This window comes from Pongo pygmaeus, chromosome 5, assembly GCF_028885625.2.
Source record: "Pongo pygmaeus isolate AG05252 chromosome 5, NHGRI_mPonPyg2-v2.0_pri, whole genome shotgun sequence".
Classification (NCBI taxonomy): domain Eukaryota; kingdom Metazoa; phylum Chordata; class Mammalia; order Primates; family Hominidae; genus Pongo; species Pongo pygmaeus.
In genome coordinates this window covers 17,781,796-17,806,020 of record NC_072378.2, presented here as the reverse complement: position 1 = coordinate 17,806,020, position 24,225 = coordinate 17,781,796, and the positions used below count along the sequence as shown (strand labels likewise).

General features: G+C 42.7%; 1 protein-coding gene across 7 annotated transcripts in view; it reads left to right on the top strand.

The window, feature by feature from the left end:
- The window catches only part of KIF13A (kinesin family member 13A), a 234,154-nt gene that overhangs the window by 165,492 nt on the left and 44,437 nt on the right, over positions 1–24,225 (top strand). For all 7 annotated transcript variants that reach the window (XM_063665845.1, XM_054490482.2, XM_054490485.2 and 4 more), the window contains exons 15-20: positions 1,842–1,928; positions 2,032–2,198; positions 10,698–10,911; positions 18,987–19,149; positions 22,343–22,483; positions 23,392–23,541. In XM_063665845.1, the coding sequence (XP_063521915.1) occupies positions 1,842–1,928; positions 2,032–2,198; positions 10,698–10,911; positions 18,987–19,149; positions 22,343–22,483; positions 23,392–23,541 (922 nt within the window). The remainder of the gene's footprint in view (positions 1–1,841; positions 1,929–2,031; positions 2,199–10,697; positions 10,912–18,986; positions 19,150–22,342; positions 22,484–23,391; positions 23,542–24,225) is intronic.

The following is a 24,225-nucleotide window of genomic DNA, read 5'->3' as shown; positions in this document are numbered from 1 at the left end:
TTATTGGAAAATCAAAACTCAAAATGACATTTCCTTTCTTTCATCAAACTTTACCTGACAGTTCTTTGGCAAGTTTACCTTCAGTTAACTATTTAGTTATCTCGTCCACCTCCAGTGTTTTGTTTTGTTTTTAAATACCAGAAAATTGGCTAGGCGGGTGGCTCACACCTGTAATCCCAGCACTTTGGGAGGCTGAGGCAGGAGTATTGCTTGAGCCCAGGAGTTCAAGACTAGCCTGGGCGGTATAGTGAGACACCATCGCTACAGAAAATGAATTAAAAAATTAGCTGGGCATGGTGTTCAATTCCTCTAGTCCCAGCTACTTACAAGGCTGAGGTGGGAGGATCACTCAAGCTCAGGAGGTCGAGGCTACAGTAAGCCATGGTCATGGCACTGCACTCTAGCCTAGCCTAGGTTACAGAGCGAGACCCTGTCTCAAAAAAAAAAAAAAATGTAGAGAGAATAATATAATGAAACCCCATGGACCCATCCTCCAGTTTTAAAAATGAGTACCTCATAGACAATTTTGTTATTTATATGCCTTCCGTATCTCCTCCTCCTTCCTAAAGCAGGCCAGGAACAGTGGCTCACACCTATAATCCCAGCACTTTGGGAGGCCAAGGTGGGCATATTGCCTGAGTCCAGTAGTTCAAGACCAGCCTGAGCAATATGGCGAAACCCCCTACTCTACAAAAAAATACAAAAAATTAGCTGGTATAGTGGTACACACCTGTAGTCTCTGCTACTCGGGAGGCTGAGGTGGGATGATCACTTGAGCCCAGGAGGTTGAGGCTGTAGTGATTCATAGTTGCTCCATTGCACTCCAGCCTGGACAACCAGAGTAAGACTGTGTCTCAAAAAGAAAAAAAAATTATTTTATTTATTTATTTATTTATTTATTTAGAGACAGAGTCTCACTCTGTTGCCCGGGCTGGAGTGCAGTGGCAAGATCTCAGCTCACTGCAACCTCTGCCTTCCAGGTTCAAGCAAACCTCCTGCCTCAGCCTCCCAAGTAGCTGGGATTACAGGCGCCCACCACCACCCCCAGAAAAAAAAATTATTTTAAAGTAGATTCCAGATTTTATAACATTGTATCTATAAATGTCTCAGTATGTCTGTCTAAAAGATGAAGATTCTTAAATATAGTTTGAATATCATCATACCTAAAATAATTAATAATAATTCATTACTAATCATCATATAGCCAGTCAGTGTTCAGATTTCCCCAGTTGTTTCATCAGTTTTCTTTTTCAGTTGTTTCTTGAAATTAGGAGCCAGATAAGATCCTACCATTGTTTTATAGTATTCCTCTTAGATCTCTTTTAACAAATGGGTTTCCTCTTCCTCCCTTCAGTGTGTGTGTGTCTGTTCATCCCTGTCTCTCTCTGCCTTTCTGTCTTCTTCCTTGCATTTTATTTGTTGAAGTCATCTCATTGTTGATCCTAGAGGTTCCCACAGTCAGGATTTTGCTCACTGCATCCCGTGGCATCATTTCACATCCTCCATTGTTCTCTGTATTTCCTAAATTGGTATTTAAATGTGGAAGCTTGATCAGGTTCAGCTCAAATTTTGACATATGAATAGCCATGGGTGGTGCTTTCTGTCTCCATCAGGAGTGCATCATGTCAGGTTGTCATTCTCTGAGGGATGTTGGCAGCCCGCGGTCCTTATGGCTTAGATCGTGTGTTTTCATAGTGGTTACACATTCTGCTCTTCCTTCTTTAAGCATTAGTTGGAATGCATTTATTAAGAGAAAGCTCCCCTAGTTATCTCTTTGGCTACCAGGGCAGGGTCCTGTGCTCCTTCCCATTCACCTGGTATTTTCCCTCATGTTCTCCCAGGGCCTGTGTGAACGGCACCCTTGTGTGCAGTACCACCCAGCTGTGGCATGGTGACCGAATCCTATGGGGAAATAATCACTTTTTTAGGTAACATCTTTGTGTTCTGTAATATATTTTCGTATACATTTTTTCTGTTATCTATTTAAGTGTAAAACAAGTTGATTTTCTGTAATGGTGAAAAACCCCACAGAATAAACTTACCGAAGAGGAAACGTCGAGATTGGTTGAAAGACTTTGAAAAAGAAACGGGCCCGCCGGAGCATGACCTGGATGCAGCCAGTGAGGCTTCCTCTGAACCAGACTATAACTATGAATTTGCACAGATGGAAGTTATCATGAAAACCCTGAATAGTAATGGTAAGACCCTCACTCTGTGTTCCAACACCTTGGGCATTTCCTCACCTCACACCATTCAGTGAGGGATAAGCATGCATCAGGTGTCATTCCACATTCCACATTTTAAACACATAAAACTGCTCATTTCTTTAAAAGGCCATCAGTGAATAACTAATGACAAGATGTGGGGGAGATGGTCTTCTCCCTCAGTTACAACCAGGATATGGATGGTCCCGTTTTTGAGACCTCTTATTCCCAAGCTAATTGTGGTGACATTTCCACAGGCCTAGAGTACTGAATGATTTTGACAAAATTCCTTACCAAATTTCTCATCATCAAGCCTGTCATATCTGAATCCTTGAGAATGTGAAAATCCCCAAGAGAATATAAATTCAGGAATTTCAAATATAATCTAATGGAAAGATAAAAGTCACAGCATTTTAGTATAAACTCAATTGGAAATTTTACCCCAAAGATACTTATTTAATAAGCCCAGATCACTTTTACAAAAATGATAGTGAAAATGAAATGCTTTATAGCCTCGTTATTTGACTTATACCAAGTTTCACATCTAAAAGTCCGTGTTCCTTTACCTTTTCTTTCTTATTCTGTGCCTATACACACCTGCCTGCATTAAATAAAATAGACACCAAATTCTTTCCTTTTTTGCTGTTTTATAAATCTGCCCTTTCTTTTCCCATCTCCCAGCGTCTTAATTGCTAGATTTGATGACTGGGACTTAGAAGCCAGAAGCAATGTTCTCCTGTTACCAACCACAAGATGACATTTCTGGGACTAGAACGATTTTATGAGGAGAAAACTGAGGCTGTTTAGGGGTACCTGAGAAAGGTAGTTTGTAGGCTCAGTCCAACCTCTCCTTCTCATTCATCTGATCTTGGGGCACCTGAGGTTCCCTAACTTGAACTAGGGTGGACCTCCAGGGCCCTGAGGGCCCTAAGACAGGCAGCCTCTACCTGACAGGGGGCTTGAAGAGCATTTTGGTTTTTTTTCTTTTTTTGGAGACGGAGTCTCTCTCTGTTGTCCAGGCTGGAGTGCAGTGGCACGATCTCGGTTCACTGAAAGCTCCACCTCCTGGGCTCACGCTGTTCTCCTGCCTCAGTCTCCCAAGTAGCTGGGACTACAGGCGCCTACCACCACGCCTGGCTAATTTTTTTGTATTTTTAGTAGAGACAGGGTTTCACTGTGTTAGCCAGGATGGTTTCGATCTCCTGACCTCGTGATCTGCCCGCCTTGGCCTTCCAAAGTGCTGGGATTACAGGCGTGAGCCACCACGCCCAGCCAAGCATTTTGTTTTTCACAGTTGAGCTCTTCCCTTAAACATTGGCTTTCTCACTTTACTCTTTGAGCCTATCTGGGAAGAGTTTGAGCATAGAGAATTGTGGCATATGTGCTGCCAAGGCAAGCACATGGTGAGAGAATTATCAGATCTCTGGCATTTCAAATTGGGGATTCTGTTGCAGGAATAAAGCTTTTGGCCTTTTCGTTATTTCTGTTTATGAAGTTTTTGCCTAGGGGGCCTCTTTTTTTGATTATAAAAATGAAATACAGGGCTGGGCGTGGTGGCTCATGCCTGTAAATCACAGCACTTTGGGAGGCCCAGGTGGGCAAATCACCTGAGGTCAGGAGTTCGAGACCAGCCTGACCAACATGGCAAAACCCCATATCTACAAAAAATACAAAAGTTAGCCAGGCATGGTGGCACATGGCTGTAATCCCAGCTACTCGGAAGGCTGAGGCAGGAGAATCGCTTGAACCCAGGAGGCAGAGGTTGAGTCAAGATTGCATCACTACACTCCAGCCTGGGCGACAGAATGAGACTCCTTATCAAAAAAAAAAAAAAAAAGAAAGAAATTTAAATTAAAGGCCAGGCATGGTGGATCACATCTGTAATCCCAGTACTTTGGGAGGCCGAGACGGGCAGATAGCTTGAGGCCAGGACTTGGAGACCAGCCTGGGCAACATAGTGAAACCCCATCTCTACTAAAAATACAGAAATTAGCCAGGCATGGTGGTTCGCACCTGTAATCCCAGCACTTTGGGAGGCTGAGGCAGGCAGATTACTTGAGGCCAAGAGTTCGAGACCAGCCTGGCTAACATGGTGAAACCCTGTCTCTACTAAAAATACAAAAATTAGCCAGGTATGGTGGTGCATGCCTGAAATCCTAGCTACTCGGGAGGCCGGAGCACGAGAATCACTTGAACCTGAGAGGCAGAGGTTGCAGTGACCCAAGATCACACCACTACACTCCAGCCTGAGCGATAGAGCGAGAGTCTGTTTCAAAAAAAGAAAGGAAAGAAAGAAAGGAAGGAAGGGAAAAGAGAGGGAGGAAGGCGGGGAGGGGGAAGTGGGGGGTGGGGAGAGAGAGAGAGAGAGAGAGAGCCAGCCAGCCAGCCAGCCAGACTGTGGAAAAACAAGTGTAATGTATTCATATAAAGAGTATAGAGGCCAGGCATGGTGGCTAATGCCTATAATCCCAGCACTTTGGGAAGCTGAGGCAGGTGGCTCACCTGCAAGACCAGCCTGGCCATCTCTACTAAAAATTAAAAAATAAAAATTTAGCCAGGCATGGTGGCAGGTGCCTGTAACCCCAGCTACCCGGGAGGCTGAGGCAGGAGAATCGCTTGAACCCGGGAGGCGGAGATTGCAGTGATCCGAGATCGCGCCATTGCACTCCATTCTGGGCAATAAGAGCGAAACTCTGTCTCCAAAAAAAAAAAAAAAAAGTATAGAACCATGAAGAAAAAAGTGGGGAAAAGCAACTTTATGAGAAAGTTTGGCAATTTCTGTCTTTAAACAGTGAGAGTAGAGTGTTAAGATTAGCCACTGGGGCTTTTGGCCCTGCAGTGCAGGTGGACCATAGCTAGGAATCAAGATTCATTCCACTCTGCTACTTCCCCACCGATTGGGAGGAATCCCAGAGACATTCCGAAGTGATGTTCAGACATCAGAATCACATTAATGGGTCATTTAACAACCTGCCTGAGCAACAAGTCTGCTGTGAGTGATCTTTTGGAAGCCTGAGTGGATACAGGGTGTTCAGGAGGATGTAGACTCCAAACTCCAGGTGGAGGAACTCCCATTGGAGAGAGCTCATTGCTTCAGCGGACGTTACAGAATCTAGACATCTCTAGTCGCTAACTCTGCAGAGTTTACAGGTGGTATCAGTTTAATCATTTAGCCCTCCCAGATCATAGGTTTCTTATTTTAATCAATTACTACCTTCTTATATATAAATTAACTCCTTCAATAATCAATGAGTATTTAGTAAGCATTTGTTAATTCCTCTGATCCTCTCAGCCAAACCAATTGGAGTCATCAGTGGCCTGGGGCACAGTGTTAACATGAGTTATTCTTTTGTATCCCAGATCAGGCCTTGCTCTCCAGTGTTGATTTTGTCCATATTGAAGTCATATTTATGGCTGAGTGCAGTGGCTCACGCTTGTAATCCCAGCACTTTGGGAGGCTGAGGTGGATGGATCACTTGAGGTCAGGAGTTCGAGACCACCCTAGCCAACATGGTGAATCCCAGTCTGTCTTAAAAATACAAAAATTTAGCCGGGTGTGGTGAAGTATGCCTGTAGTCTCAGCTATTCAGGAGGCTGAGACAGGAGCACCACCTGAACCTGGGAGGTGGAGGCCGCATTTAGAGCTGAGATCGCACCACTGCACTTCGGCCTGGGTGACAGAGCAAGACTTCATCACAAAAAAAAAAAAAAAAAATCATGTTTCCCCCTACCCCATCCTTTACCCAGTTCCAGTGGAGCTTCCCTCTGGGGCATACACATAGTCTCTGATGCAAGTGCTGATGTGCTGGTGGCTGGACGGTGTTCACTGTGATTCCCCTCTACTGCTAGGTGGCTTCCCGATAATAAGCCTGTCTGCCTGGTGGTCATCCCCTTGGTGGTCTTATTTGAAGATCCTCTTTCCTCTCATGTGGTTTCAGACGAAGCTCCTTCACAAACACTGGGATAAAGGTTTTTAACTGATTGGCATTGGCATGAAGGAGCTTGGCTAGTTTTTAGCAGTGCTGCTGATTGATGCTCATGCTCCATGCTTTGGCAAAAATCTAACTAACATGATTGGGAAGAAGCTGGAGTTTTCTGGCTGATGAAGGTGTTCTGTATTCTTCATTGAGGAATGTTCCTTTTCAATTATGAACACCCCACCCCCAACACATACACACACACACACACCCCACCTCCCAATTCCATTTGCCTCCCAGATTTTGGTTAAACTCTAACAGCAGCTATTCTTCTGTATGTGTGCAACAGCACTGAAAAGTATTATTGGTATTATTACTGCTGTTATTGATGGCTTTATTGCTGTTGACAGCGGAGCAATTCAGGTCAGTAGTACTTCCAGATATATATTCACCTACATCATCCCAGTAATAGGTAAGAATAATGTATTTTTTAGTTTCTAGAGTAAATACTGATCTAAAACCCAATTCATTTGAATTAAAAGTAAAAAGAAACCTAGTATTTGTGGACAATAATGCCTTCTTCCCAAGGGTTTGAAATAGGAGTCAGACAAAATAAGAATCATCTCTTTTTTCAATGTCAATGGCAGCTCTAAAGAAAGAGCAACTTTGCCAAGCGCAATGGCTCTCTCCTGTAATCCCGGCACTTTGGGAAGCCAAAGTGGGAGGATTGCTTGAGGCCAGGAGTTCGAGACCAGCCTGGGCAACATAGTGAGACTTCATCTCTACAAAACATTTTAAAAATAACAGTTAAGGGGCTGACAAAGGGTCATGCATAGTGCCAGTTTGTTCCATCTGGGATCAAATAGTTCTTTTTTTCTCCAAAGATCTATTTCCCCTCAATTCAGTTTGTTAGACATTTTGGTGTTAATTAATTCTAATTCTCTTTCTCATATAAATACCCCGCTACCAGCACCACTACCACCGCCATTTTTTCTTTTCCATTCTTGGGATGATGGGTCGGTTTGAGCTCATTGCATAGTTACCTACTAAGTAAAGAAAAAACTAATGAGGACGAGAAAGTGCTATGCCCAAAGTAAACGTGGTCCTTTCTTTTTTCCTAAAATACTTACCTCTTTGAGATCTTGGCTTTGGGCATCTGGCTCACTATTTAAAACAGTTTATTCAAGAGAAGGAAAATGATAGGAAAAATAAACCTGTGGACAATCTCTTGATATTTGGTTGGTATTTTGAGAAAGGACTGAATAATCTTTGGCTTCTGTCCTGGGCCACATCATAGAGTCAGATTGACTTGCTGATTTGGATGGTCTGTTTTCAAATATGCTGTGTGTGGGGTAAAGACTTGAAACTGGTTAATTGATTTGAAAAGAAAATATCATCAAAGATGTCCGTGAGAAAGGTGTTTCCAGACTAATGTTAGGGATCAGAGGCTAAACAAAAACCCAGTCCCTAGACCTCCACCACAGCTGTGTGTGGTGAGGGCGGATCTGAGAGTTCGGGAATGGGGCTTACAAGACTCCACTGTGGGAGTCTCAGAGGAAGGACGGATTGAGTTGCTCTCTCTTCTGTATTTGCACTTCGATTTGTGGCCACTCATCACGCCTGGTGAGTAGTGGTAGTGCTGTGTCATGACAGCCGCTGGTGCAGTTTCAAATAGCCTCACTCACGTGGCCTGTGTCAGCATGGAACCTTGGGGTGAGATCCCCTCTGCCTCAGTCATTTGGGATCATGTGTGTTTCTGCACTACTGACTGACAATGGAAATGTGGATTATATATCTTATTCAGTATCTCGTAGCAAAAACCCTATAATGCAGTTTTATAAAATGGTGTGTTTTCCAGCTTCTCTGGAAAAGATTTATAAACACTGTTAGGACAGTTGGGCTCCATCTAAATATAAATGGATGGCAAGTACTGTAGCACCCTGTCCTTTCTTTTTTAAACCCAGAGCCTATATACTGTTTGAGAAATATGTGTATATATTTTTTTAATTCTGAAAGAACTTTTCTTCTCTAGAGCTTACATTTAAAGTGTCTTCAGATGCACTCAAAATTTTTTTACCATATTTCTCATGTTTTTTTAGAAGTTACAGGAGTTTGTCAGAAGTTTGATGCTTAGGAATACATAGGTTGTTATTATATAGATAATGTTTTACCCACCCAGGATCTACGTTTGCATAAGATTTTTTGTTTGTTTTTTGGTTTGGGTTTTTTCCCCCAGTTTATTTTCTTTTCTTTCTTTTTTTGAGATGGAGTCTTACTCTGTCCCCCAGGCTGGAGTGCAGTGACACAATCTCAGCTCACTGCAACCTCCGCCTCTGGGTTAAGCAATTCTCCTGCCTCAGCCTCCCAAGTAGCTGGGACTGCAGGCGCATGCCACCACGCTGGACTAGTTTTTGTGTTTTTAGTAGAGATAGGGTCTCACCATGTTAGCCAGGCAGATCTCGAACTCCTGACCTCAAGTGATCGCCCACCTCAGCTTCCCGAAATGCTGGGATTACAGGCGTGAGCCACGACGCCTGGCCCCCAGTTTATTTTCCATCAGCTTTTTAAGTGATATATTTTAGGTCATGAGGTCAGGAGATTGAGACCATCTTGGCTAACATGGTGAAACCCCATCTCTACTAAAAATACAAAAAATTAGCCAGACGTGGTGGTGGGCGCCTGTAGTCCCAGCTACTGGGGAGGCTGAGGCAGGAGAATGGCTTGAACCTGGGAGGCGGAGCTTGCAGTGAGCCAAGATCGCGCCACTGCACTCCAGCCTGGGCAACAGAGCAAGGCTCCGTCTCAAAAAAAAAAAAGCGATATATTTTAGGGACTCATGTCAGGACTCTACAAAGAAAACTATTTTGCTTCTTTGAAAACATGCTGAATTTTAGAATTTTATATCAATAAAACAGTATCTTTTTTAAAAGTATCACTCTTTCACAGAATACTAATTGTAAGCAAAACATTGGGGGTAAGAGTACCACATCAGTTTATTACCAAGTGAATGTCCTACCCCAGCCAATTAGTTAGTTATCTGAGTTCAAAACCTGACCCTGTCACTTTGTAGCCACGTGACGTAGATCAGCTGTTTAGCCTTTTTGAGCTCCAGTTTCCTCATTTTTAAAATCGGGATGATGTCCAGACTTAGGCTTGTTGCAAAGCTTCCATGAGGTGATGCATGCAAAGCAGATAGAATTTCTACCTGAGATGTAGCCAGGAGCTAGTAGAGTTATTGTTGCCATTGTGGTTGTCATTTTTATTAAAACAACTTACCTATACTGAGCTTTTCTTGTGATTTTAAAAAAATTGATTCTTTTCGTTTTGAATTATTTAACTTTATTGTTTGAAGCTAACATGCTATCTTTTTCTCTTAATACTAATATAGAAAATTAGTACAATTTACATGTGTATTTTACAAGTTGGTAGGGTATCTTGGAAAAATCAGTCAATAGCAATCATCAGGTAATATAAAAATTCCTCGTGAGTCACTTTAATTTTCAGCTTCTTTTCTGGAAATTAAACTGAGTGCCAATGTGTGGGAATACAGCATAAATGGCACTGAATAGCAGGCAAATGTGTGAATGTACAAGGAGAAAATCATGTCCCAGACTGGTCTGAGAATGCATCTCTCAGTCCAATGTAGTTCTGGGAAATATTAATGTGATGATGATTTTCTTGTTCTACTATTAAGATTGTCTAACATTCTCCTTCCCTACACTGTCCTCACTTAGTGATGTCAGTAACTTTCTCCATTTGTACATGTGACCAGAGCCTTGATCTTTCTCCACAGTATCCAGCTCATTGGTCATTACCAAGTTGATGTCCTGCCCAGCCCATTAGGATTTACCTATACCACAACCATCATGGTAGCTCATTGGAGCAAGATCTGTTAGTACATCTATACCTTTTCACCCATGTGCATGGTCGTGAGCTCTGTGTCTGTACACGTGAGATGTTAGAAACAGGTTTTTATTATTTTTGCAAGTGAATTGTCCTTTTAGATACTAGTCTGAGAAATTGCCAGACCATATCCTTAAGCAATATTTTCAAACATGTGCTGTGATCTGTAAGTTTCCTCCCACTTAGAGAAATTCAAGAGTAATAAGATTTGTGGTGAAAGTCAATCTTTGTCATATACCAAAACTGATATTAAATGGACATAGAAATGAATTACCATAAAGAAAGATCAAATCTTATGTGCTTCTGTGTTTGGAGTTGTCCTAGATTTCGTGAAGTTTTTCTTCCCAGTGGATAAGATCACATTCCCCTCTCTTCCCCCATCTGCTGGTAGTAGGTTAATGATTTATCTAAACGTTAGGATGAGCTCATCAAATTGAAGAAAGTAGCATAGAGGATGTGGAGAATGTATACTTATAAAGGGCATTTATCTGCAATGTCTGTAACAAGGAATTTGAGAGGATTTCCCTGATGTGGCCCCTCAGGCCTCTCACAAAAAGCTTATTGGCTGGCTAGATACCTTGCTAGAGGAAGCTCCCACAGGGCTGCAGTGCCTGGCATGAATGCTTGTTTTAGCTGCCACTAAGACACCCTGCCTTGTCTCTTGGCTCACTAGACCCAGTTCAAAATGTGGTTCAGGTCCTGGAGAAACAATACCTAGAAGAAAAGAGAAGTGCCCTAGAGGAGCAGCGGCTCATGTATGAGCGGGAACTGGAGCAACTCCGCCAGCAGCTGTCCCCCGACAGGCAGCCGCAGAGCAGCGGCCCCGACCGCCTGGCCTACAGCAGCCAGACAGCACAGCAGAAGGTGACCCAGTGGGCAGAAGAGAGGTAAGAAGAGTCAAGGCCCCAAGGCCGTGGGTCTTTGAGGGACGGGTTTGTAAGACATGTCAGGGACAAACCTAGCAACAAGACAACTCTTAATCCCATATGTGATATTGCCAATTAGCTTTTCCTTTCACAGATATTGTCCACCCTAAGTGTGTTTACTATAATGTTAGCTGTTAAAGACCCCTCCTACCCCCAAACCCTTTACCCTTCAGTAAAAATGGTGCCAAGTTGCAAGGGTTAGACAGGTATGTATTGAAATCTAGAAAGTTTGAATAATTTCTTTAACACGAAAGCATTTTTTTCTTATTTCTCATACTTTTGAATCTATTTAAATACAACTTCAGTGCTGATTAATCTACTAAATGTGAAAGTTTAAGATTTATAGCTGGGTGCAGTGGCTTACACCTGTAATCCTAGCACTTTGGGAAGCTGAGGCGGGAGGATCACTTGAGCCCAGGAGTTTGAAACCAGCCTAGACAACATAGCGAGACCTTGTCTCTACAAAAAGTAAAAATTACCCAGGCGTGGTGGTGCATGCCTATAAGGTCACTGGGAGGATCGCTTGAGCCCAAGAGTTTAAGACCAGCCTGAGCAACATAGCGAGACCTTGTCTCTACAAAAAATAAAAAATTAGCCTGGTATGGTGGCTCATGCCTATAATCCCAGCTACTTGGGAGGCTAAGGAGGGAGGGTCACTTGAGCCCCAGAGATCAAGGCTTTAGTGAGCTGCGATCGTGCCACCACACTCCAGCCTGGGTGACAGAAAGGACCTGACCTGACTCAGGCCAGGTGTGGTGGCTCAGGCCTGTAATCCCAGCACTTTGGGAGGCCAAGGTGGGCGGATCGCCTGAGGTCAGGAGTTCGAGACCAGCCTGGCCAGCATGGTGAAACCCTGTCTCTACTAAAAATACAGAAGAAAAAAATAGCTGCTTATGGTAGCAGGAGCCTGTAATCCCAGCTACTTGGGAGGCTGAGGCAGGAGAATTGCTTGAACCCAGGAGGCGAAGGTAACAGTGAGCCAAGATCGCATCATTGCACTCCAGCGTGGGTGACAAGAGTGAGATTTGTCTCAAAAAAAAAAAAAAAGAATCTGACTGAAATAAAAAGATTTATGACTTTAAAACATTTATATCAGAACTCTCAAAGAAGAGAGTGGTAGAGTGTGGGCAGCAAGCCACCCAGGTGCCAAGGCAAGAGACCAAGGGCACAAGCTGTTCCAGTATAATAAAGAAAATATATAGAATAAGAATAGTTATACTAGAAATAGATTATAGATATGATTATATATTAATATCATTAATCATTAGTTTGTAGCATTACTCTTTATTCCAATATTATAATAATCTTTGTTCTACAGTTATCACCTAGGAAAAACCAGGCCATACAGAGATAGGAGCTGAAGGGACATGGTGAGAAGTGACCAGAAGACAAGAGTGTAAGCCCTCTGTTACGCCCGGACAGGGCCACTAGAGGACTCCCTGGTCTAGTGGTAAGGCCAGTGCCTGAGAAGGCGCCCATTACCTAGCGGGCCTTGGTCTAGCAGTAGCGTCAGTGCCTGGGGAAGGCACTCGTTACTTAGCAGACCAGGAAAGGGAGTCTCCCTTTTCCCAGGGGAGTTAGAGAAGATTCTGCTCCACCACCTCTTGTGGAAGGCCTGACATGAGTCAGGCCCGCCCACAGCCATCCGGAGGCCTAACCGTCTCCTTGTGATGCTGTGCTTCAGTGGTCACTCTCCTGGTCTGCTTTCATGTTCCACCCTGTACGCCTGGCTCTGCCTTCTAGATAGCAGTAACAGGATTAGTGAAAGTACTAAAAGTCTTTGAAATACATAGAAGAAATAATGGCGTAAGCTGTCCTCTCTCTGTCTCTGCCTTGGCTGCCAAACAGGGAAGGGCCCCTTGTCCAGTGGACACATGACTTGCGTGACCTTACCTATCATTGGTGATGGCTCACACTCCTTCCCCTGCCCCCTTTTCTTGTGTCCAATAGATAACAGTGCAGCCAGGCATTCGGGGCCACTACCGGTTTCTGCGTCTAGGTAGTGGTCCCCCGGGCCCAGCTGTCTTTTCTTCTATCTCTTTGTCTTGTGTCTTTATTTCTACGATCTCTTGTCTCCACACACAAGGAGAAAAATCCACAGACCCAGTAGGGCTGGACCCTACAGTGGAGGAAATGGTAATAATAATAATCACCACTACCATAATAAGGACAATAGTTTATTGAAGACTTCAGTTGTGTTCTTGCCATAGTCCAGTCTTTTATTTAACATCCCAGCAGCAGTATGCCATAGGAACTATTATCCCTGTCTTATAGGTCAGGCAATCAGTTTAAATATCCTGCCTTAATCAACCATCTAGTAAGTGAAAAAAACAGAGTTTGAACCCAGGTCTCTCTGCAGTCTCCTAATAACACCTGTGTTATGATAATAATTAATAGTAGTAATAAAAGCAGCACGTGGCTGGGTGCGGTGGCTCACGCCTATAATCCCAGCACTTTGGGAGGCTGAGGTGGGTGGATCATGAGGTCAGGAGTTCAAGACCAGCCTGGCCAAGATGGTGAAACCCCGTCTCTACTAAAAATACAAAAATAAGCCAGGTGCGATGGCGGGCGCCTATAATCCCAGCTACTCGGGAGGTTGAGGCAGAAGAATTGCTTGAACCCGGGAGGCGGAGGTTGCAGTGATCTGAGATTGCGCCACTGCACTCTAGCCTGGGTGACAGAGCAAGACTGTCTCAAAAAATAAAAATTAAAAAAAAAAGCCGGGCACGGTAGCTCATGCCTGTAATCCCAGCACTTTGGGAGGCCAAGGTGGGTGGATCACGAGGTCAGGAGATCGAGACCATCCTGGCTAACAAGGTGAAACCCCATCTGTACTAAAAATACAAAAATTAGCCAGGCGTGGTGGTAGGCACCTATAGTCCCAGCTACTCGGGAGACTGAGGCAGGAGAATGGCGTGAACCTGGAAGGCGGAGCTTGCAGTGAGCTGAGATCATGCCACTGCACTCCAGCCTGGGCAACAGAGCAAGACTCCATCTCAAAAAAAAAAAAAAAAAAAAAAAGGCAGCACCTTACATCTATAGACCATTTATACCATGTACCAGGTACTAATTGCTGTTCCTGTATTCCTCTAATCCTCACAACTGCTACTGCCTTTACACATAAGGAAACTAGGCTGAGAGGTTAAATGATTTACCCAGATGGTCAGTTAGCTGGTAAGTTGGGCGATGGGATCAGAGCCATGGCAGTCTGACTCTAGAGCTCTTCCTGTAACTCACACACACACTGCAGCTCTCACTAGCAATGAGATGCAGAGCACAGGCCACACCCGGGAAAGATGACTCCCAAGAGGAGAAAAGAGAACCTTGCCCTGCAGTGCAAGGCTCGCAACAGTCATGCACTTGTTAATGTTAAATAAAGAGAAGAGAGTCAATTATATTTTCCCCAGGAGCTACCTGCTCATCTGTCTGGATACTGAAATAGGAAGATCTATCATACTTATATTACTCTTCTTTCTGAGATGGAGTTTCACTCTTCTCGCCCAGGCTAGAGTGCAAGGCTGGAGTGCAATGGCATGATATCCGCTCACTGCAACCTCCGCCTCCTAGGTTCAAGCGATTCTCCTACCTCAGCCTCCCACGTAGCTGGGATTACAGGTGCCCACCACCATACCTGGCTAATTTTTGTATTTTTAGTAGAGATGGGGTTTCACCATGTTGGCCAGGCTGGTCTTGAACCCCTGACCTCAGGTGATCCGCCCGCCTCAGCCTCCCAAAGTGCTGGGATTATAGGTGTGAGCCACTGCACCGGGTGTTATGTTACTTTTTATACTTTATTGTACCTGGAAGGAACAGACAAAAGTTACCAGATGGTCTTTTTTCCGAAGAGCTGCCTTTTACACATTTACTGTGAGCTGGTGGCTTTACGCCAAGCAACAGCTCGCTGTTGAGGGTAACTGATTTAATTGTACCCATTGATATCCTTTCTATTTACTAAACAATGTAAAAGATAAAAACAAAAGTGTCTTCAAAAGGACGCATACATGTAGCCAACAAAGCATATTAAAAAGTGTTCAGTATCACCGATGATTAGGGAAATGCAAATCAAAACCACAGTGAGATACCATCTCACACAAGTCAGAATGGCTATTATTAAAAAGTCAAAAAATAACAGATTCTGGCAAAGTTGCAAAGAAAAGGGAACCCTTATACACTGTTGGTGAGAGCGTAAATTAATTCAGTCATTGTGGAAAGCAATGTGGCAATTTTTTAAAGAGCTGAAAACAGAACTATCATTTCACCCAGCCATCTCACTATTTGGTATATACCCAAAGAAATATAAGTTGTTCTACCATAAAGACACATGCACATGTATATTCATTGCAGCACTATTCACAATAGGAAAGACATGGAATCAACCTAAATGTCCAATGATAGACTGGATAAAGAAAACGTGGTACATGTATACCATGGAATACTATGCAGCCATGAAAAACAACAAGATCATGTCCTTTGCAAGAACATGGATGGAACTGGAGGCCATCATTCTTAGAAAACGAATGCAGGAACAGAAAACCAGATATCATGTGTTCTCACTAATAAGTGAGAGCTAAATCATGGGAACCGATGGACAGAAAGAGGGGAACAACAGACATTGGGGCCTGTGGGAGGAGGAGGGAGAGGCTCAGGGAAAAAAAAAAAAAAAAAACTGCCAAGTACTATGCTTACTACCTGGGTAATTAAATAATCCATACATCAAACCCCTTAGTCATGAGTTTACCTGTGTAACAAACCTGTGCATGTACCCCTGAACCTAAAATAAGTCAAAATATTTAAATTTTAAGAAACAAAAGTATCTGATAAAGAAGGTGGTTTGCTTTTAATCATAGTGTTTTTCAGTTAAATAGTTAAAAATATTTTTTTGATTTCCCTTAATTCCAGATTAATTTTCTTTGAGGCTTAAATTCTTAAAAGAAAGGAAAAGTGTAGAAGTCGGGTACAGTGGCACATGCCTATAGTCTCAGCTGCTCCAGAGGCTGAGGCAGGAGGATCACCTGAGTCCAGGAGTTTCAAGCTGTAGCGCACTGTGATCATGCCTCTGAATAGCCACTGCACTGCAGCCTGGGCAACATAGGGAGACCCTATCTCCAAGAAAAAGAGAGAGAGAGAAGGAAAGAAAGAAAAAGGGAGGGAGAGAAGGAAAGAAGGAAGAAAAAAAAGATGAGATATTTTGGGAATGTCATTCAAAGACAAGAATAGTTGCATTATTGATTTTGTCAAGTTTCACTGGATAAAATTAAGATGTCATTAACTGTATGTGGTTATATAAGAAGCTAGAACACTTACTTAAGTAAATGTTGATGGGCTGTGAAATAATGAAGGACTCTTACTTACATGAATGTTGATGGGTTGAGAATCAAGCATATTTAAACGCTAGTGAGAATTACAAAGAAAGCCACAGATGTCGTTTATTCTGTTTGTACACTTAGAATGTAGTATGAAACAAGATATAAACTTGTGGAAAAATTAAATCATAGTAAATTAAAGAACAGTTTCATTCAACAATAGGAAACATTATGATTATATATTAATAGTTATTTGTTTGTTTTCTATCTCCTACCCTGGAAAATGAGTTGCAAGGGACAGGGAATCCTTTGAAGTATCCCTAGTGCCTAGAATGATGTGGTCACCTGGTAGGTATTTAGTAAATATTGTATGCATTGATTGTGTGAATGTATTGAAGTGAAAAGCAAGCATGTAATCGCTAAGTGAACAGACTGCACAGTAAGCTTGTTGGTTGTTCAGTGGAAGATGAGACTTCAGTGAAGCTGAGTCTTCTACAGAGATTTTCAGGGAGAAGGAAGGATTTCAAGTGCATTTGAGAGGTAGAGTTTGACCAGCAGAGAGAAAGTAGAAGGACATTTTGGCTGGGCAGATTGGCATGAACAGATGAGAAGCAATGGAAGAGAATTAAGATGTATTTGGGAGACTGCAAAAGAACTGTTTCATGTAGTCTAGAACAGGGGTCCCCAATCCCCAGACCACAAACTGGTACAGGTCCGTGACCTGTTAGGAACCAGACTGCACAGCAGGAGGTGAATAGTGGGCCAGCAAGCGAAGCTTCATCTGTGTCTACAGCTGCTCCCCATCGCTTGCATTACTGCCTGAGCTCCACCTCCTGTCAGATCAGCAGTGGCATTAGATTCTCATAGGAGCACAAACCCTATTATGAACTGTACATGCGAGAGATCTAGGTTGCATGTTCCTTATAAGAGTCTGAAGCCTGATGATCTATCACTGTCTACCAACACCCCCAGATGGAACTGTCTAGTTGCAGGAGAACAAACTCAGGGCTCCCACTGATTCTACATTATGGTGAGCTGTATCATTATTTCATTGTCTATTACAATATAATAATAGAAATAAAGTACACAATAAATGTAATGCACTAGAGTCATCCCAAAACTCTCCCTTTCCCCAACCTCGGTCCATGGAAAAGTTGTCTTCCATGAAACTAGTCCCTGGTGCCAAAAAGGTTGGGGACCACTGGTGTAGAAGGTGATTTATGGAAGAGTAGGGAAAATTAAGTTCAAAACTATTAGGTGGGGGTGGTGGGAGGGTACAGACTCGGAGCTTGGGATTTATTTTATGGGAGAAGAGGAGCCCTGCAAGGCCTTGAGCCAAAGAATGGCCTGAGGAAGGCAGGGCTTGATAAGGACTGTCTTGCAGTGGAGCAAGAAGAGCCTGGGTGCTGTGAGATTATTGAGAAGGGTGTAAGAGCCCTGAGCCAGGGATATGATAAAACACAGAGAGACTTAGGAGATGCTTCAAAGGAAGAATCAATAGGCTTATTTTTTGGACATTGTAGAAAAGAGAAGAGACTGAGCCGACTGAACAAATCTAAGCGTGGGTGACTGGAAAAATGGTATCATCTTTTTTCTTTTTTTTTAATAGAGATGAGGTCTTGCTATGTTGCCCAGGCTGGTCTTGAACTCCTGGCCTCAAGTGATCCTCCCACCTCAGCTTCCCAAAGTGTTGGGATTATACCCGTGAGCCACTGCCCCCAGCTGGTAATATGGTTTTAAGAAACTGTTTTGTTTACATTAGCATCCTCACAGCGTGCATCCTCTGTCATTTCTAAGGTGATGAGTGAGGAGTAGAGATTTAGATGCTTTGTGCTCATTATTTTTCTATGATGTAAGAGTTTCCTGCAGCATATAAATGGTGGAAAAGAGAAGTTATATATGGCACAGAGCAATTGCTAGATGGAGTGACTTTAGAACCCAGATTCAAATGTGAAATACAGAAGCACTCTTTTCTTTATTCAGTGGGTCTTTTTTGAATATCCTACAATGGGTCATGGACTTGGCCAGGAGCTAGGGTAGTGCAAGCAAAAAAAGACATGATCCCTGCCCCGGGGGCACTTAACAGCCTAGTAGGAGACAGATATTAAACAAATAACTATACGAGTAAAAATGAAAAGTTCTAACTATGGCAAATGCTATGGAAGCTAAAGGCATGGGGCTGAGAGAACATATAAGAGGGTTTTGACCAATCTGGGATATTAGAGAAGCTTTTTATCAGCAAGTAATGTACAGAGAGTTGAAACGAAGAATTCCTGCTACTGCAGAACTACCTTACCATCGCATGCCTTTTGCCAACTGCAGAAGTCATGAAAAATACTTTCTTCTCCTAACTCCAGGTTTCTCTCATCTGCCAACCCCTCCCTGCCCCACCACCCTCCCTCAGCACACACAAGTCATAATCATCATTTGTTTTTTCCAAAGATTCCTGTACTGGTTTTTTGCATCCTCATATCACAGTCTGATCGTTTTCACATATTACATAATTTAAAACGTGGTTTTCAGTTAAGTCGTTCAACAATTTGCTCCCCATCAGTAGTTCTCAACAGATAGCCCATCTGTGGGCAAGAGGGAAGGATGAGGTAGTCTGGTAAAATAGTTTGAAAAATACTGCCTGAGAGGAGTTTTCTCCCGTTTTCTAATAAGATGCTCACTTAGAAATGGGATTGCAGTTTTCTTTTAGATTTTCTCGTTCCCTTTTCTGTGACACTGCAGAGATGAACTCTTCCGACAAAGCCTGGCAAAACTGCGAGAGCAGCTGGTTAAAGCTAACACCTTGGTGAGGGAAGCAAACTTCCTGGCTGAGGAAATGAGCAAACTCACCGATTACCAAGTGACTCTTCAGATCCCTGCTGCAAACCTCAGTGCCAATAGGAAGGTAAGAATGTCCCTCAAGTGAGAGGGCAAGATGCGCAGTAGTAAATATTGTAAAACAGGATCTAAAACTGAAACCCCAGAAACATGCCTGAGGAGATCCTGATATCAGCCAGAGATGTTTATTTTTTTCAAGACATTCTTTATATACCTCATTGGGTAAGAATGCTATTTAAATGATGTTCTTAGATATGTAATAAGCAGAATATACAGAATTTTAGTGGCTGAAGGACTTCCTAATTTATATGCCTTCTTTAAAACAATAAAACTGGAAACATGTATTTTGCCTGCTTTTTTTGGCATGTAAATGCCCCTTTCTGAAATGGGGGAATACGTGTAGGCTATAGTACCTGGGGTTTTTTTGTTTTTTTTTTTTTCTTTTTTTATACTGAGTCTTGCTCTGTCACCCAGGCTGGAGTGCAATGGCATGATCTCAGCTCACTGCAATCTCCGCCTCCTGGGTTCAAGCAATTCTCCTACCTCAACCTCCCGGGTAGCTGGGATTACAGGCGCGCAGTACCACACCCAGCTAATTTTTGTGTTTTTAGTAGAGATAGGGTTTTGCCATATTGGCCAGGCTAGTCTTGAACTCCTGGGTTCAGATGTTCCGCCTGCTCGGCCTCCCAAAGTGCTAGGATTACAGGCGTGAGCCACTGTGCCCAGCCTGCTATGGTACCTTTTTAAGAGTGAATTCTACAAGAAAGGAAGACTTTTTATGATACCTGACTTCAAATACACAGAACTCTTTGCAAGCGTTTGGGAGTTTCCTGTCATTTTACCTTGAAAAATTTTTCCTGTAGGGAGAAACTTTGAAGAAAATTGTTTTTCATTTTTGTTGTTGTTGTTTATCGGGGGAACCCGCCCACAATATTTCAACATAGGTTCTTTCTATTTTCCATAAGTGTCAGCCGGCTGAGAAATAAAGAGAGAGAGTACAAAGAGAGGAATTTTACAGCTGGGCTGCTGGGGGTGACATCACATATCGGTAGGACTGTGATGCCCGCCTGAGCCTCAAAACCAGCAAGTTTTTATTGAGGGTTTCAAAAGGGGAGGGGATGTAAGAACAGGGAGTAGGTACAAAGATCACATGCTTCAAAGAGCAAAAAGCAGAACTACTAATACCAGTCTAGCAAAGATCACATGCTTCTGACGGAACAGGACAAGGGCAAAAGCAGAACCACTGATAAGCGTCCAACAAAGATCACAAGGCAAAGGGCAAAGCAGAACCACTGATAAGGGTCTGTGTTCAGCGGTGCCCATATTGTCTTGATAAACATCTTAAATAACAGAAAACAAGATTCGAGAGCAGAGAACCAGTCTGACCACAAACTTACCAGGATGGAGTTTTTCCCCACCCTAGTAAGCCTGAGGGTACTGCAGGAGACCAGGGCATATCTCAGTGCTTATCTCAACCGGGTAAGACAGACATTCCCAGAGCGGCCATTTATAGACCTCCCCCCAGGAATGCATTCCTTTCCCAGGGTATTAATATTAATATTCTTGCTAGGACAATAATTTAGCAATGTATCTCCTACTTGCACGTCTGTTTATAGGCTCTCTGCAAGAAGAAAAATATGGCTCTTTTTGCCCGACCCCGCAGGCAGTCAGACCTTATGGTTGTCTTCCCTTGTTCCCTAAAAATCTCTGTTATTCTGTTCTTTTTCAAGGTGCACTGATTTCATATTGTTCAAACACACGTTTTATAATCAGTTTGTACAGTTAACACAATTATCACAGTGGTCCTGAAATGACGTACATCCTCAGCTTACGAAGATAATAGGATTAAGAGATTAAAGTAAAGACAGGCATAAGAAATTATAAAAGTATTATTTGGGAACTGATAAACGTCCATGAAATCTTCGCAATTCATCTTCCTCTGCCGCAGTTCCAGCCAGTCCCTCCGTTCGGGGTCCCTGACTTCCCGTAACAGTTATTGTTTTTTGAGACGGAGTTTCACTCTTTGCCCAGGCTGGAGTGCAATGACATGATCTCGGCTCACTACAACCTCCGCCTCCCGGGTTCAAGAGATTTGTCCTGCCTCAGCCTCCCAAGTAGCTGGGATTACAGGCATGTGCCACCACGCCCAGCTAATTTTGTATTTTTAGTAGAGGCAGGGTTTCACCATGTTGGTGAGGCTGGTCTCGAACTCCTGACCTCAGGTGATCCACCCACCTTGGCCTCCCAAAGTGCTGGGATTACAGGCATGAGCCACCATGCCCAGCCAGAAAATTGTTTTTCTGTGACTCAGAAAAAAAAGAAAAACTAAATTTAAAAAAAGTAAGAAAATTGTTTTTCATCCATTCATTTTTTCTTCCAGCAAGCAAGCTAGAAAATGAGTTAGGGAGTATCTTATCAGTCTTACTGGGTTTTAGTCTTTTGACCTAGTAGTTCCCCTTTGAGAAATTTATTCTAAGCCCATAGTCATAGAAGTGTCTATAAAGATTTATATACAAGGATGCTTATAGTGGACTTTATAATAGCAAAAACTTGAAACAGACATGATGTCAAACAGTAGAATAATTAGTCAAATGTATAGTAGATCCAAATGCTATGGATACTGCTATGCTGCCATTAAAAAATCATGGTTATGGCTGGGCCTGGTGGCTCACGCCTGTAATCCTAGCACTTTGGCAGGCCAAGGTGGGCAGATCGCTTGAGTTCAGGAGTTCAAGACCAGCCCGGGCAACATAACAAAACCCCATCTATACAAAAAATAAAATAAAAAATAGTTAGTCATGGTGTCATGTGCCTGTAGTCCCAGCTACTTGGGAGGCTGAGGTGGGAGGATTGCTTGAGGCCAGGAGGTCAAGGCTGCAGTGCGCTAAGATCATACCACTTCATTGCAGCTTGAGTGATGGGGCAAGACCCTATCTCAAAAAAAAAAAAAAAAACATGCTTATGAAGAATATTTAACAATACAAGAAAAATGATCACAATATCAAAACTGGAGAGAGGATTGGGGTATAAAGTTATACTTTTGTTTGGTCTTGATTGTGATAAAAATTAAAAAGTTTGCATGAGTGTACATAGAAGATAGAAAATAAACCAGGCTATCCTCCTAGGTGGTAGAATTTTATCTTCTTTTGTATGCATTTATGTGTTTTGCAAACTTACTGTGTTACTGTTGTATATATATTGCTTTAGCAATCGAAAAAGGAGTTATAACAGAGTTTGTTTTGTTTTTCTTCCTTATACAGAGAGGTGCAATAGTGAGTGAACCAGCTATCCAAGTGAGGAGGAAAGGAAAGAGCACCCAAGTGTGGACCATTGAGAAGCTGGAGAATAAATTAATTGACATGAGAGACCTTTACCAAGAATGGAAGGAAAAAGTTCCTGAGGTAAAAGAGACTAAATGTAATGGAGATTTTGTTATGTTAAAAACAGAGAATATAAGCGATTTAGCAACACACACACACACACACACACACACGGAGATGTGCTCATGATATGTTAGACATTGTATTAGGAAAATAAAGTACAAGTGATTTTGAAAGAAGTGCTAAGTTGGATCAGTAATACAACACGTGATCCCCCCAGATGGGAACTAAATGAAGAAAACATATAGTAGATTCTTATTTGGCTTCATGTTTACTACATTTCAAGTGAAAAGAAGTAGAATGAAGTAAATTTATGCCATTTTATCGGTGCCGTGAAAAATCAGCTTGGCTGGAGCCAGTGTGGATTTCGCATTCATTAATGTGTGTTCATGCACCCCTAGCTGTGATTGTGGCCGGGTAGATTACTAAGAGTAATTTAAGCTTGCATAATCCGTTTTTTGGACATTAGCAGTGGAAAAGAAGACTTGGCAAAGGAGATGAGGCAAAACAAAGGGGATGAAATGAAAAAGCTGCAAGTGAGGTGGATAAGGAAGACAAGGCAGGAACTGAAGAGGAATCCTCTGCAAACAGGCCCCTCCCATGGGCTAATTCTTTTTTTTTTTTTTTAAATGGAGACAGAGTCTCGCTCTGTCACTCAGGCTGGAGTGGTGTGATCTCAGCTCACTGAAACCTCTGTCTCCTGGGTTCAAGCGAGTCTCATGCCTCAGCCTCCTGAGTAGGTGGGACCACAGGCGTGCGCCACCATGCCCAGCTAATTTAGTTTTTATTTATGTGACATTATAATTTTACTTCCTGTTTAAATGGATAGATTCTTTAAATTTTTTTTCAAATGCTAGTTTTAAATAATATTATTTAAATTGATGTTGTGTTTCTTATTCGTCCACTCACTGGCTCCTCCTATTGCTCAGGCAAAGAGACTCTACGGGAAACGAGGTGACCCTTTCTATGAAGCCCAAGAGAATCACAACCTCATCGGGGTGGCGAATGTATTCTTGGAATGCCTCTTCTGTGATGTGAAACTTCAGTATGCAGTCCCTATCATAAGCCAGCAGGGGGAGGTAAGCACAGGCCAGCCTTGGAGAACGATGGTGGTTCAAGTTTTTTGTTTTATTTTGTTTTTCATTCTATTTAAGCTATGTTCTTGAGGTGGATCAAGAAACTAAGGCAAATAGTCAAGATCTGCATTCTTTTTTCTCTACTAATAATCGATATTAGAAGCTTTGAGGATTAAGTCATGGTTTTTTTTGTTTTGTTTTGTTTTTTGAGACGGAGTCTTGCTCTGTCGCCCAGGCTGGAGTGCAGTGGCATGATCTCGGCTCACTGCAAGCTCCGCCTTCCGGGTTCACGCCATTCTCCTGCCTCAGCCTCCCTAGTAGCTGGGACTACAGGCGCCCACCACCATACCCGGCTAATTTTTTGTATTTTTAGTAGAGACGGGGTTTCACCGTGTTAGCCAGGATGGTCTTGATCTCATGACCTTGTGATCCGCCCACCTCGGCTTCCCAAAGTGCTGGGATTACGGGCATGAGCCACCGTGCCTGGCCCAAGTCATAGTCTTAAAAGATTATTATAACATTTAATATTTGGAGGTCACAAGTTTTTTCTTTGTTTTAATCAAATGGGAAATATTTTGGAAACCATATTCAGCTCTGTGCCCCATATCGCTCTCTCTTTTTAAAGGTAATCTCATACCTTTGCAATATACTCTAGTTCCTTCCTGGCCCCTAAATGGTCTTTGTAAG